The sequence below is a fragment of the Dinoponera quadriceps genome, unplaced genomic scaffold (genome assembly GCF_001313825.1).
Source record: "Dinoponera quadriceps isolate SergipeBrazil2010 unplaced genomic scaffold, ASM131382v1 scaffold1960, whole genome shotgun sequence".
NCBI lineage: Eukaryota > Metazoa > Arthropoda > Insecta > Hymenoptera > Formicidae > Dinoponera > Dinoponera quadriceps.
The window spans coordinates 144791-158425 of record NW_014556019.1 but is presented as its reverse complement, the minus strand read 5'-3'; the positions used below and the strand labels follow the sequence as shown (position 1 = coordinate 158425).

Genomic DNA, 13635 nt, shown 5'->3' with positions numbered 1-13635 from the left:
ATTAGATGATTTCATCTTATTTTTTTCGTTAATTATTCATTACGTATCTCTTCCTCATTAACTTCTCTCCGAGTATCTTGTTTTAGAGGGAACGACAAACGAATAAAAATTATACTTTGATACGAAGACATCTCTATTCGAAAATTTCTCAGTCTTGTATGTTGATATAAGCTCCTCGTAAGATATTATAATTGATATGTACATAAAACAGAATTTGTAATTCATGTTAACTTTGAATTATCAAATATTAATATCTGTTTTCCATATTCCTTGGTTTTTTACGATAGTGTACCGGTTGTGATCAATTTCTGAGAGATATTGTTTTTTATTATCGATGGGTGCGTCTATCATCTCGACGCTTGATATTTCACTTTGTCGGTATCCTCGAGTTGCTAACCACATTTTCATCTACCAAGAGTCCTACAATATCGATAGTAGTGCCGACATCGACCTACAGATGGTCGGAGAGGGAAAACCGAATATAACATGAGTATTTCCGTCTGTCTCGCCAAGTTGACCGAGATATTTTCACGTTACACTCGACTTAATTAATTGTTCATCCGAATTCATCCGCGAGAGAGAGAGAGAGAGATAAAAAAGGAGAGGGAGAGGAGAGAGAGGGAAAAAGAGCACTAAACTCTATTTCTCGGCAGCGAATCATTAATTTATTTTTTAAATAAGGACGTGGTAGAAGTCGTACAAACATTCGTATCGATTTTCTTCATAATATCTTCGACTCCTCTTTAATTCATCAACCGATGATCGTCTCGATGTTCTCGATCGCACTATAATTATTTAACATAACGGCATCAAGACATCGGATTCTCACGCATATAATCATCGTTCGCCGCATACCGGTCGGCCTGAGTAGCATGTCTTGTTTTTAAAGTGCGGTGAAGTTTAACAAGTTATTGAGATTTAGGTCGGGTTGTTAGATCGATGCGCGATGCCGATTTTACGACACTTTACGATCATCTCCTGTTATTAAGCAAATGTTACATATTCCGGTTAACCGCAATATTAACCGGGATATCATCGATAATTATCGAGATACCGGATTTGCTTTATTGGGGCACCTATACGAAAAAAATAATTCCGTTGGTACAACTGAATTTTTCGTTACTTGGGTGTCAGACGAATACTTGATTGTAGAACCAGAGAAATTCCCGCAAGAGGTTTCTACCCAGTCAATTGTTCTTAGTTGTCTCAACTGAGTTTTAATGCAGCAAGCATGGGAGCGACTCACTTTTTTTCATTTTTCCTTATTTATTTAACAATTCATTTTTCTCACTTTTAAGAAAAAAGAAATTCATTTTTCTCACTTTTTTTTACACGATTTAAAATTTTTCAACAAAAACTTGGTATAATGATAAAATATCATGTTCAATAACTCTACTTTTTTTAAAAACAAAACTAAAGATCCAAAGAAAATAGGAAGTAACAATGACTTCGATGACACAATGATCATAAAATGAAGAACTATGATTTTATTTTTAATGTTTTTATTAGGATTATCAGAAAAACAGACAATAACGTGACTGTGTTTTCTTTAAATTAAGTAATGGAACCGATTGTCTACAATTTGTTTACGTTTGTCCATCCATAGTTCATTGTTTGTCCACCTCAAGCCAGAACGAGTTCTTAACAAACAAAACCAAGAAAACGGACAATAATTGACATGAACAATCCGATTGTATTTTCTTTAAATTGGATTATTGAATATATTATCGTATATTTTTTTAATATATATTACTCCTCTGGGAAGTTGACTAATATGTTTTCAGCGGAAAAATCCGTGATTGTTTTTATTTTTTTTAACATTTGTTTTTGTTTGACGAAAACATCTTAAATATCTCAACATTATGGAACATTATAGACTAACAATGTCTAACATCACCACATACACGTTGTATATATTTTTTTAATTATTATTATTTCTCCGTAAAAAAAGATCACAGAAGAATTTTGAAATAATAGAACAGAATAGTAGGATAATAGACAATTTTTTTTAATTTCATATTACATATTTCTATGTTTCATTTAAATTAATATATCTCATTTAACATGTACTTTGTTTAATTAACTTAAATAGGAAAGTGTTTATAAAATAGAAATACATTTTTTTAAGTATAAGGTTGCCATTATAAATAATGAAACTGTTTTTATAGTACAAGTCATACAATTTAATTTTCATAAAATAGTAATAAATACACTTATCGTAGATATATTGCACGTACGTAAAAATCCTTATTGTTAACTAACAGAACTTTTTCATTTTATCAATCGAAATTAATTAAATATAGAATTCAATTAATTGATGATAAGATTTACCTCCGAGAACTTAAAAAAATACACTAAAGAGAACAATAATTTTATAGTAATTCTATATAAAGAATAAATATTACGCTTCTGATCTTATTATTATTGCCAACACGACAAATAATTTTATTCAATCGTCTTGTCATGAAACGTGAGGCAAGTTTTTGAAACATTGTTTCATTTCAGAGGCATGACGAAATATTGTTTAATGGCTTTAATTGGTATTTATCTCATGATATAAATTTCTACAAATGCCACTTGGATTTTTTCACAATAATTTAGAGAACAGCGCGACACATGTGTTTTGATATTAATCTTATTCATATTTATATTCAGACACATGCGCATAAATGTATAAATTACGATGTAGTTATTAATATTTTTAGAAGTATACAGTACATAATTTGCACTTGAGATTATCAAAAACGATTAAAAAAAGCAATATTTATTAGTTAAAAATTTATTAGTTAAAAATGAAATGATATTCGTTAGTTAAAAATGAAACGATTTATTAAAGTTTTATCAGAGGTTATTTGTTATTTTTTTTTTACTTGTTAAGTCGTGGCCAGAAGTAGCTATCACAGATACTGATTGCACGCTGAAAATTTGTTCGACATACAATGTAATAACGAGTACAAAGGAGATTTAATAACTCGGTCGTACAATCGACAATTTTAGAACGTTCTTTACGGAAAAGAGATAATCCGCGGAAGAATCGATGCGCTTCAACGCCCTAATGGAGAAGAGTGACCTATTATTACTTCGGCAGCCTTGTTACAGCAATTTATTTGAGCCGTTGACGCTTAATTATCTTTAATTATTTATCTACTTTTATTCCCGGATAAGCCAGGATACGCATATGTACGCGTAATACTCCAATTCGGTTAACGCAAAAAACGATAGAATCATCCGCAAAAGTGCAAGACACTATGTCGAAGTACTGTTCGACACTCAGATTTTCTAAAATTCCGCACGGATATGTTAGCGTTTAGCGCGTTCTTCTTCTTCCCTTTCTCCGGCGTTTCTTTGGATATCTTTCGGATGTGCTTACATCTTGACTTTGAATTCTTACTCGATCGTGTCACGAATGTAACGAATGCTACAACGCAACAGAACGATCTGTTCGATAATTCACTATCGAATAAATGAACTCGATGAATAAATGAATAATATGATTGAAGTCCCCTTGAACATCGGTTTGTCATTCGTCGAAGCCTCGGTTGTCGATAAACACGCGATTTCTTAGCCCGCTATCCGAGATATAACCTGTGGCCATTTTATATTGATTTGCATATATAATATCGTTGACATTGGTTTTTTCTGTAAAGTCATTTAAAATGCTTTGCGGCTGCTGTCTTTGACGTTTTTTATCTTCAATGTTCTTCTCTTTCCGCATGTTTATTGCGATATTCGATTTCTTTTTTTTGTAAGCTTCCACGTAAAAGTCGCGGAAGAGGAAGTAAAACATCACGGCGTGCATTCCGATCCACCAGACGAAGGCCATGGGATAATTACAATCGATGAAAAAGAGCTGGAAGGCGTGGATCATTACAAAAACGAACTGAACCATCTGCAAAGCCGTCAGGTATTTCTTCCACCAGAGGAACGGCTGTATTCGTGGTCCCAGTGCCGCCAGAAGATAATACGAATACATTATGATATGTACAAAGGTGTTGAGGAAACCGAAGAAGGTGCTGTGGCCGCCTGCGAGCAAAAATCGTTGATCTTATGGAAGGCTACGCAACATCAAATTTCATTCACAACTTTGCGCGCAATATTCATTAGGAAAAGCATAAAAATCGACATGTTATTTTATTTTTGGGCCATAACATCATATTGAAGGTGTGTATGGACGTGAAGCAGCAACATTTCTCTACCAAAATACGTTGTAGTTTTTTGAAAATTATTGTCTTGTAAGAGACTGTTTTTTAAGAAGTTAGAAAAATGACGTTTTGAGAAAGTAAATCTTAAAACATATCCATGATATCTACCAGAAAGTTGTCAAAAAATAAAAGTTGTGAAATAAAAGCATTGAAAAATTAGATTATTTTGTACATTTATTATACAAGATGTCCAACGAGAAATGAATATCTAATCAACGTCGAATTGACGTTAATTTAATGTTGGGCACTAAGGGATCCGTCATATATTTATAGCTTAGGTCAATGTGAACCAAAAAGTCCTCTACTATTCTGCAAATCGTCACTCAACATTACAAGTTATTAATTATTGAAAATGGTTATGTATAGAAGTTTCTTTAATTAATAATTCAAAAATTGGTGTAATTATTTACAAAATAGTTGAGAGCTTCTTTGTTCACATTGACCTAAATTACAAGTATGTGACGGATATTCTATTTAGCGACAGACATTTTGTATATTTCTATCTTATCTATGTTATCTTTGAAATTATATATTTTTTATTCTGTGGGAAGGGATATTCTTCTTTCCTGTTCGATCATTTTAAACAAAGAAGAAGAACAAGGAATAATCAGTTACTAGTAGATTGAACTGTAATCTGAGAAATGATAATTTGTAGCAAAGTTCATGTGTGTCGGTTGAAAGGCCGGTAAAGTCAAGTATGTCGATTCATAAAACAACCTAGCTGTAATCTTTCTGGAAACTTGGACCTCATGGAGGACTCAAGATCACATATTGTTCATACTTACTCCAGGTCAGAGTCTATAGCCTGAATTATAACGATGTAACAATGAACCGTTCGACAATGCCTCTTGAAAAAGACACTTGAGCACTTACCGGGTGTAAATTTAACTCCGAACCAGACGGACATTGGCATACAGCCGTGATGAATGACGTGGAGAGTAGTAATGTGATCGTTCTTCTTCCTGAGCACGAAGAAAATCGTGTCCGATAATTCGATGAATTTGGAGATGTAGTACCACCAACAACCGTTCATCATACGCAACGCGAGTGGGTTATCCGAGTAATCAACCGGCTGACATCTGAAGGAGTAATGTCCTCCCCAGCCAGAAACCACACTCTATAATGGGGGAAGAATGATATCGTTAATATCTCCGTGAGTTTCTCTCGAATCAGTCGTTTTCTTCGCATCTGCCGAGTGACTTACCTCGTGGAACAGCCACGAAGAGAAAATCACCTGGAAGAGATTATACCATATCATCACTCTTCTGAGATCAAAGGGTTTCCGGTTCTCCATCAGCTTCGGCCCCAGGACCTTGACGAAATAGGCGTAAAACAGACAAATCGTTAGCGTGGGAAACGGACTGCTCATCAGGAACCAGTTGTTGACTCTCGGGTCGCTTTTGTTGTCCATCAGGTCCCGGTAGCCATCGTAAATTATTCGCACTAATTGCGCCATCTGAGAACAAAGTAGCGTTTTTGTCTCTTTATTGTGTCGTTTTAATTCTCCTGTCAAGAAGTACTTCAACTCCATCGGGACAATTATATCTGTGATAGTTATATCTGATCTTGTCCGATTATAACTGACACTTACGGTTTGCGGGTAGAAAGGAGAAATAGTCGTTATAGTCCGACGCTATTGATATTATTACGTAGTATTCTATGGCCATTTATTATAGATTTCGTTCCGTACAAATGACTATGTTTATTGCTTGAGTAACGCGGCTGCGGTGTATGGTTTAAGGCATATGTGTAACGATGGTTGCAAAACTAGGAACTAGGTCGATGTTGATGATCCGTTATAATATATTATCGCGTCGGACCCGTCAAGGAGGGTCTTGTCGGAGGGGAAGATGCCTATTATGTCGCGGGATTACTTATGAATCGAATGTTGATTAACAGAGGATTCCGATGGGCCCGATTCACCCCTTCTCCTGTCTACCGACGTCGTGGAGAGTTCTCTTGCTAACCCGAGAATCAGATGGGACTTTTTCTCTTGGATAATGGAGAAAACGTTCTATCTCGGAACAGCCACCTGGTGCGTGGCAATGCGAAAGAAATAATTGCCGCGAGCCCCGGCGAATCCCCGACCGTCGATCGCGAGGCACGCGACTCCATTTCGATCTGCCGGCGCGGCGAGGATCCACGGATCACCGTGACTCTCCCCAATGACAAAAGGTTAGGGTCCTTTCACCGATCGAAGCAGGTCGGGACCGCTCCACGACGATGTATCAAACGTTTTTCCACCAACGTCTCTCTCGCATCGCGCGCGGAAACGCGCCAACATTGCCCGCCGTGCTCAATCCATCATTCAATCTTCACTCGCGCGGTTCACCACGTGCCACTGGGCGACAAGCCGTTTTCTGCGGCCTTGGCTTACGTGAATAACATAATAAGGTTGAAGACGATGTCGTATTTTGTGTAAACTTTTGTAATTCATCGCGGTGCTCGCGAAGATAGATTGTGGGCTACGTGACTGTCCTATTCCCCTGCGATCAAGGAAAAATTTTTTGTGATACGGTAGAAATTTTAAAACAGTTAGTGTCACGTCCACGTGCATGTTTTTTGTCAAGAAAGGTAAAGAAGAGATAAGAAGAGAGAGAGAGAGAGAGAGAGAGAGAGAGAGAGAGAGAGAGAGAGAAAGAGAGAGAAAAGTCTTCGTAGAATTCGCAAAAGTTATCGAATTTAGCGATTTCTTATTTTCTTCTTATTGGCCCATTCAAATATTTATTTTGCCAAACTTTTCAGATATATAATTAATTAGGCATAAAAAAGTTAATAAGAACTCTGACGCAAGATGTAAACAGCGAAACTCCATTTTTGGGTAATTCTTGGACTGGTTTTCATAGTCGGATCTTATATTTAAAACCATCTTAAGTTCACCTTCAGATGCTTTACGATTCATTTTATTTGGTTACAAGGCATTTTCATCATTTTATTGACTACAAAAAAAATAAACTTGAGACGGTCTTAAGTATATCCAATATGAATATAATGGTACAATATGAATACATAATGGCATAAATACCGGCCTAAGAATTACCCAAAAATGTAATTTTGCAATTTACATCTTGTCAAGGCTTTTATTTGTTTTTTACATTACGACCGGCCTTAAAGGAGTCCGATATGATATTCAAATTCCTATGTTCTTTATAAAGTAAGTAACTTTCAAAATTTATATCTTGCGTCGACTTTTATTAGGTTTTCCTGTTTCCAGCTGATTGAACATTAATCTTACAACAATGTTTTGGAATAATTAATTTCCTTGAAAACAGCCTCACTTCATCAGTATTATATAATATTCTGTGAAAATTGCGATCTTCGACACGTGTCGATAAGTTAATATTTGAGTCTCGTCGGTCTGTCATTTAGTTCGGTAAATACGGATGTTCGTACAGTAGCATGTAATATTGTAATAAGTATTGATAGCCCCTGAAACAAGCATTGACTAAGTACACGTATTTTACACATACAAGTATGCACTTAACATAATATCCACTATACGATGTTCTATAAGTGTGTATCCTTAGCTACTGAGATTCTCCGGAATGCTTAAAATGCATTTTTTCTTAGCAGGTGTGCTGAGGCACGAATAGAACGTTTCAATAATCAACGGTCAAAGATTCGCAATTTATGCTTCGAGGAGAAATGAATATTGTAAAATCATGTTTTTCAATTAACTTCAAATGGATTTTAATTTCTGAACTCACGTATGAAGGCTTGTGTCAAAGATTAAAAAGCAGCAATGAATGCGCTGATTCTCTTCAATAACATTTTCGTCAACGAGAGATTAATTTTGAAGAGTCCGTCGAAACGCAATACGGATGGATACGCACGGAAAAAAGTGCTGCATTTAAATAAATAATTATTTCGATACTCCTTAGCAAATTTTTAGTTCTGGTCCACAGTCTTGCTGTACGTCGTAAACCATAAAAAATTAACCAGTCACAATCGATTATTTTTCTCACATTCGACTGTGATCGGTCAATTTCTTACGATTTACGATTTAAAGCAAGATTGTGGACCAGAACTTACTCGGATCAAATAATATTTACTTGATCTAAGTAAAATATTTTCCAAGTAAATTATCCAAGTAAAATATAATAATAATAATAATAATAATCATTGCTTTATTTAATTGATCCAAGTAAAAGTTACTTAAAGTAAAAATTTATTCAGAAGTATTGGGATAATTATTCATTCGAATTTAGCATTTTTTTCTGCGTGCACAGTGGCAAACCGTAGGCCAACCTTTCGGCGATCTAACGATTCGCGCCGGATGCAGGAATTCGTGCGGGCATAGTGGTTTCGGAACCGGTCAATCTAGTTCCACCATCGATCCGACCCGTCGCATTTAGGTCTCCCAAAGCTTTGCCTGCCCGTTGTCCATTAAGTACTTCTCCCGTTCTTCCGAGAATTCGGCCGGAAGCTGCGGGTGGCAAAAATAACCGTGAGAAAGATCGGAACAACGTTCGGGATTTCGTGGTTCTGCCCCGACGAAGAGAGACTTCCACGAAATCTAGCGCGTCAAACGAAAAACGCCTGAATGCTCTGTCCGCTCGAGCCCGTGGATTTCGCAATGCACGGCGGAAAGGAAAAGTGGCCTCACTAAAGACTGCGAGCGACTAAGAACTCGTTCTCGCCGCGGAAAAATGCGGTTTCCACTGAGCGATCGTAGCCGTACGATCTTGTCTTGCAATCCCGTTTGCTCCTCCGCTCTGCGTCATGTTCGTAGACGCTAATAGTCCCGTCGTGTCGTTCCAACCGACGCGGTGTTCTCGCGCGACCACTGCGATTAATGTCGCGAACCTGTTTTTTCTCCCTTTCTCTCTCTCTTCTTTCCCTTCTTCACGGATGCGCAACATCCGTCCTGTAGGTGTCGATATTCGATCGGTGTCACGGCCGAGTAAGTTATTTTTATTCATACACATCGACGTTCGATGCACCGAGTGCGGCCATATATTCTTCATTGCTAAAAACGGAAACGATTTTTATTTATATACCCGCGTATGTGCCTATGATTACTTATACTTCGATTCCAGCTTCTGTTCCGTATATACGTTCTATGCCACACACGATGCATTGCCGTCGTACGTGACACCCATTTAGATCGATCGCAGATGCGGATGATCCCTCGCGTCGAGCGCGCACTTCTTGTGTATCGCGAGATTACATAGTCGAGGAAATGTATGAAGTGTGGCGACGGTCTCGGTGCAATCATACATCATAAAACCCGGGATAACCATCGCCTCACGATGCAGAGTGATATTCTTATTTTGCTGCAAATCTTACTTTCTTCGGCAACAGCAACAAATTTTCTTGATTATAGGTTGCACTTACGTTGTATAAGTGATCTATCTCTCGATGATCGTAAGAAGTGGTACCGTTACTACCGTTAGTTCTCTTGCCCGTAAATGTTTTGATTCATAAAGCGCCTGGGAACGGTTTCCTGAGATTGGTGGCCCCAATGTTATAACTAATTCCCCGGGCAATTATGCGAGACCGTTTGTTCAAATAATTTCTGTCTCGTTGTAAGTCGACGACGAAGACGCAATAGAATCTGCAAATACCGCTTCGCGGAACGATCGTAAATCAAGCCGCTGATTGTAAGGCAATAATGGTCGATGCCCATTATTTCCGCAATATCGTCATACAGCCTTGCATCTTTTTTCTACACACGTAATGGACGGGATTTTCTTCCTTATTTATTAGGCGAATTTTTACATTCGTTCGCGCAATCATTCAACTGCAGGGCTCTCGTTATATGTAAATCGGTTTTCTGCGATTTTTAGCTCGAATGACATTGATGATTCACTGATTTTTTTTTACTTCGGTAACTCCGGCTAATATGCAAAAACTATAGTTTGCAGATTTGCAGAATGCAAAGAGTAAGGTTCTGTTCTTCGTCTTGCGTGACGCAATTCGACCCGCTGCACTCTCTCGAGAGGCGGCGACTCGCCCGTCGTCTCTTAAGTGCCATTTGCTTGGCGAGTCAGGTGCATCCTCCCGCATCTGACATATAACGAAAGTAAACTGCGACGAGTTTATCGTTAAGGTATGCGCCCCCGTTAATGTCTCGATTGCATTCGCGCGCGTGCACGTGTCCGTGCGTGCGTACGACGTGTGTTGGTACACGTCCTATCGCAACCTCCTTTTCATCATTTACACGGCGTTTTTCACATTCGACTGAAGGAATTTACCCGACTTCGGGGAACGATGGAAAATACTTCTTTACGTTCCGAGGAATGTCGGAGGAAAATTGTCGGAAAACTATCGGGACGGGGGAACGAGCGATTCTGCCGACGTTTGAGGTTTTCAAGTATCCGATCTTGCCCGAGCCACCGCATTTCTATAACGATGTATTTTTGGTGAATTAACCACGTTACTTTGGGATTCAAAGCTGGGGAACACGAGTCGAAACAATCGATAAACTTGACCACACCTTGACCACAAAAATAACCTTTTACTTGTTGTTCAAGCATTTGCGTTTTAATCGCAGTAAGAATAGTCATTAATAATGTATTATTTGCGTCATGGAAGGAACGGAATGACCATGATCTTATTGGAGACAAATGATTTATATATTATTAATTGATCTTTCTCGCGAGATCAATGTTGACATGAGTTTGTTTAATTGCCAAAAATTAGATTGATGTTTGAGTGATCAGGCGTGTAATTTAATTTAATTCATCTTTCGCAGTGGCGGTAGGAATATTCAATTCCCAATAGCAACAACGACAACTTTCAGCCCATTGAGAGCGCGTAGCAAGTTCGACTCGTAATTTATTCGACGCGTATTTATGTTCAGATATAAAAACAATCAGACTCTTTATGACTTTCTGCGAGGGAACATGTGTGCGCATTTTTAGTCTACTTATACATAATTAGAAAAATCTCGGCTTTTAAACTTTTTCATTTTTGCGAATAAAGCCCAACAAATGCCCAGTCGACACCGAGCATCAGTTAGACAACACATTGTCCAAAATCGGGATATAAGACGCCTTTAAGACATTTTTAAAATATCTTAAAGAGAGTCTGTAAATAAGACATCTTACGTCTTATGGGAAGTTGTGAATCCCAGATAGACATATTTCGATATATTGTCTGCACCTGCATCTGTGATTAGTACAAGTGTGTTAAGCGTATTATACGTTCTCACACAACAAGCATTTTATCACTATATAAAAAATCATTTGCCGTGAAAATTGTGGCAATATTGCGGCAATATTCTGATGCCACAAGTATCGTTACCTATTTTGCCCGAAAGAGAACGCAATTAATTCGGAATTATTGTTGTAATAAGAAATCAATAATTTAATTTAAATTATGGCGTAATAAATGAATATTTTTTAAAACAAGCATATTTTAAATATGTGCTATTGCAATGACATCACAAAGCATGTATTAAATGTTTGCATACTATGTTTAGCATTTCTGTCTATCTGGGATAATATGACTTAATTGCTAAAATAATTATGCTGATCACCTTATTAATTATGCAAATGTCAAAATTTTATTATCGTTTGTTATTGATTTTGCCTGTTATCAATTTCATAGCTTTTTGTGTAAAAAAAAACACTTGCTGAAGGACATATATACATAGAATTTTTTGTGTGGATCAAAGCGCATAAATTAAGATATATTTATATTTCATAGAAATATATATTTATCTTAAGTAATTTTTTTTACTTAAAAGACAAATATATATATATATATATATATATATATGTATGTATGTATGTATGCATATGTACATACACACATATACACAGCCGTGTGTGGGATAATTTATGCATTTTAATCTATACAAAAAATTCTTAATGTCATTCATTTCATAAGAAACGTGTTTATAAACGTGGTTAAATAATAATTGTAAAGTTTTAATTTAATATTCTTGATTGAAATATTAAACTTACTAGGGTTCAGAATATCTTTTAAATAAATTTGATGTTTATGATGAACTTATGATATATTACAGACATATAAATTTATAAAGTATTAGAAACAAATAATATTTACTGGGATGCAGTATATATTTTTCTACACTAGATGACGTTTTTAAGAAAGCAAATAGTATATAAGATATTTTATGATTATAGCATTTTTAATCATGAATTATCGCTCATGGCCAGAATAGGAATCATGTCGTTTACCATGCATAGCGTATGCAGTGTACGAGTACGAGTACGAAACGTGTTAAGTATATGATTATTTTTGTGAAAAAGTTGCATATTAATAATTATCATTAAATGAGATAACAGTAATAGCATCATAGAATGTCAAAATGTCTTTATGGCTTTTAATTTGTGATTTGTCGCGAGTTAGCGTATGCGTTTGTACGCAAAGACTGGTTAAAGTAATTATTACGAGGTAAATCATTATTACGAAGTATTGATATATGTATGAACTTCATGATCGTCGCGTCTCTCGGTACGTTTGTCTTACCATCGCGAATTCGGCGTACCGATACTTCAGAACAATTATCTCCGCGTACTTAGTAGCTACCGATGATGACGAACACGATCGTTCGCGTTACCACGTAATCGATGCCATTGTGTCGAAATAACTTATCGATCACCGATCCGTACTCCTTCGTTTAAAAAATACACAAACGTATGAACACTCATAACGATGTCTTGTGAATAAGTGCTAATTGATTATTCAGTTGGTTTTTTGACACATCCAATTAACGGCAACTGCGAAATTAGGAGGCAGGAAATGTTACTAAGTTACACCCTCCCTCAAAAATAATTATACGGGAATGAATGGGCGACTGGTACGTGCGCGAGCGAACATATAAGTATCCCCGATCTCGTTCATGTATCACGATCGGAAATTTTTCTCGCAACAAACGGAGAAAGGTCGTAATCTGATCATAATCTGTCATTATCGCAAGCTGTTATCGTAAGTTATCGCGTTAGATCTCCGTTTACTTACTTCGTATCACTCTCGCCGTAATTCGATCTCTTCCCTTACAAAGCACGATGATGATCGCCGATGTGAGGAGGGTGCTGTGCGCTCCCAGAGGGAGAGAGAGATATTCAGAGTTCGCGCACGGCGAGATACGAGAAATATTGTTGAATATTACGAGCAGTCACGAGGTAGTGTGCTGCAAGTGTACCACCGATAACAAATAAAGACACCTAGGCACGCGAGAACGCGACGGGTAGTGAGCGCTTCCACTGCGTTGGCAAACTGAAGCCGCCACGGTAAACACGGTGCCTTATATCGTCTTGGGCCCGCGACACCTCCGGGCAACTGTGGTATCTTGCGAGCGTGTCGTAGGTTACACGTACCCTATCCCTACACGAGCCCCACGCCGATCACCCTCGTGGAAAAGAGTTCTCGTTCGCTCACGTCAGCGTGATCAAGCGAATCGGCCTCAGATAGTGATTCGGTGTTCGTCCGAATATCACCTGAGGCGGGCCACGAGATG

General features: G+C 37.3%; 1 protein-coding gene across 1 annotated transcript; it reads right to left on the bottom strand.

Annotated features, from left to right (window-relative positions):
- Nucleotides 1-2238: 2238 nt before the first annotated feature.
- LOC106746443 (elongation of very long chain fatty acids protein AAEL008004-like) lies at nt 2239-13373 on the bottom strand. Its single transcript, XM_014623048.1, has 4 exons — nt 13137-13373; nt 5407-5658; nt 5076-5319; nt 2239-4023 (listed from the first exon to the last, which is right to left on the bottom strand). Exons 2-4 carry the CDS (start codon nt 5656-5658, stop codon nt 3521-3523), a joined length of 999 nt encoding a protein of 332 aa, XP_014478534.1. The 5' UTR covers nt 13137-13373; the 3' UTR covers nt 2239-3520.
- Nucleotides 13374-13635: the final 262 nt, after the last annotated feature.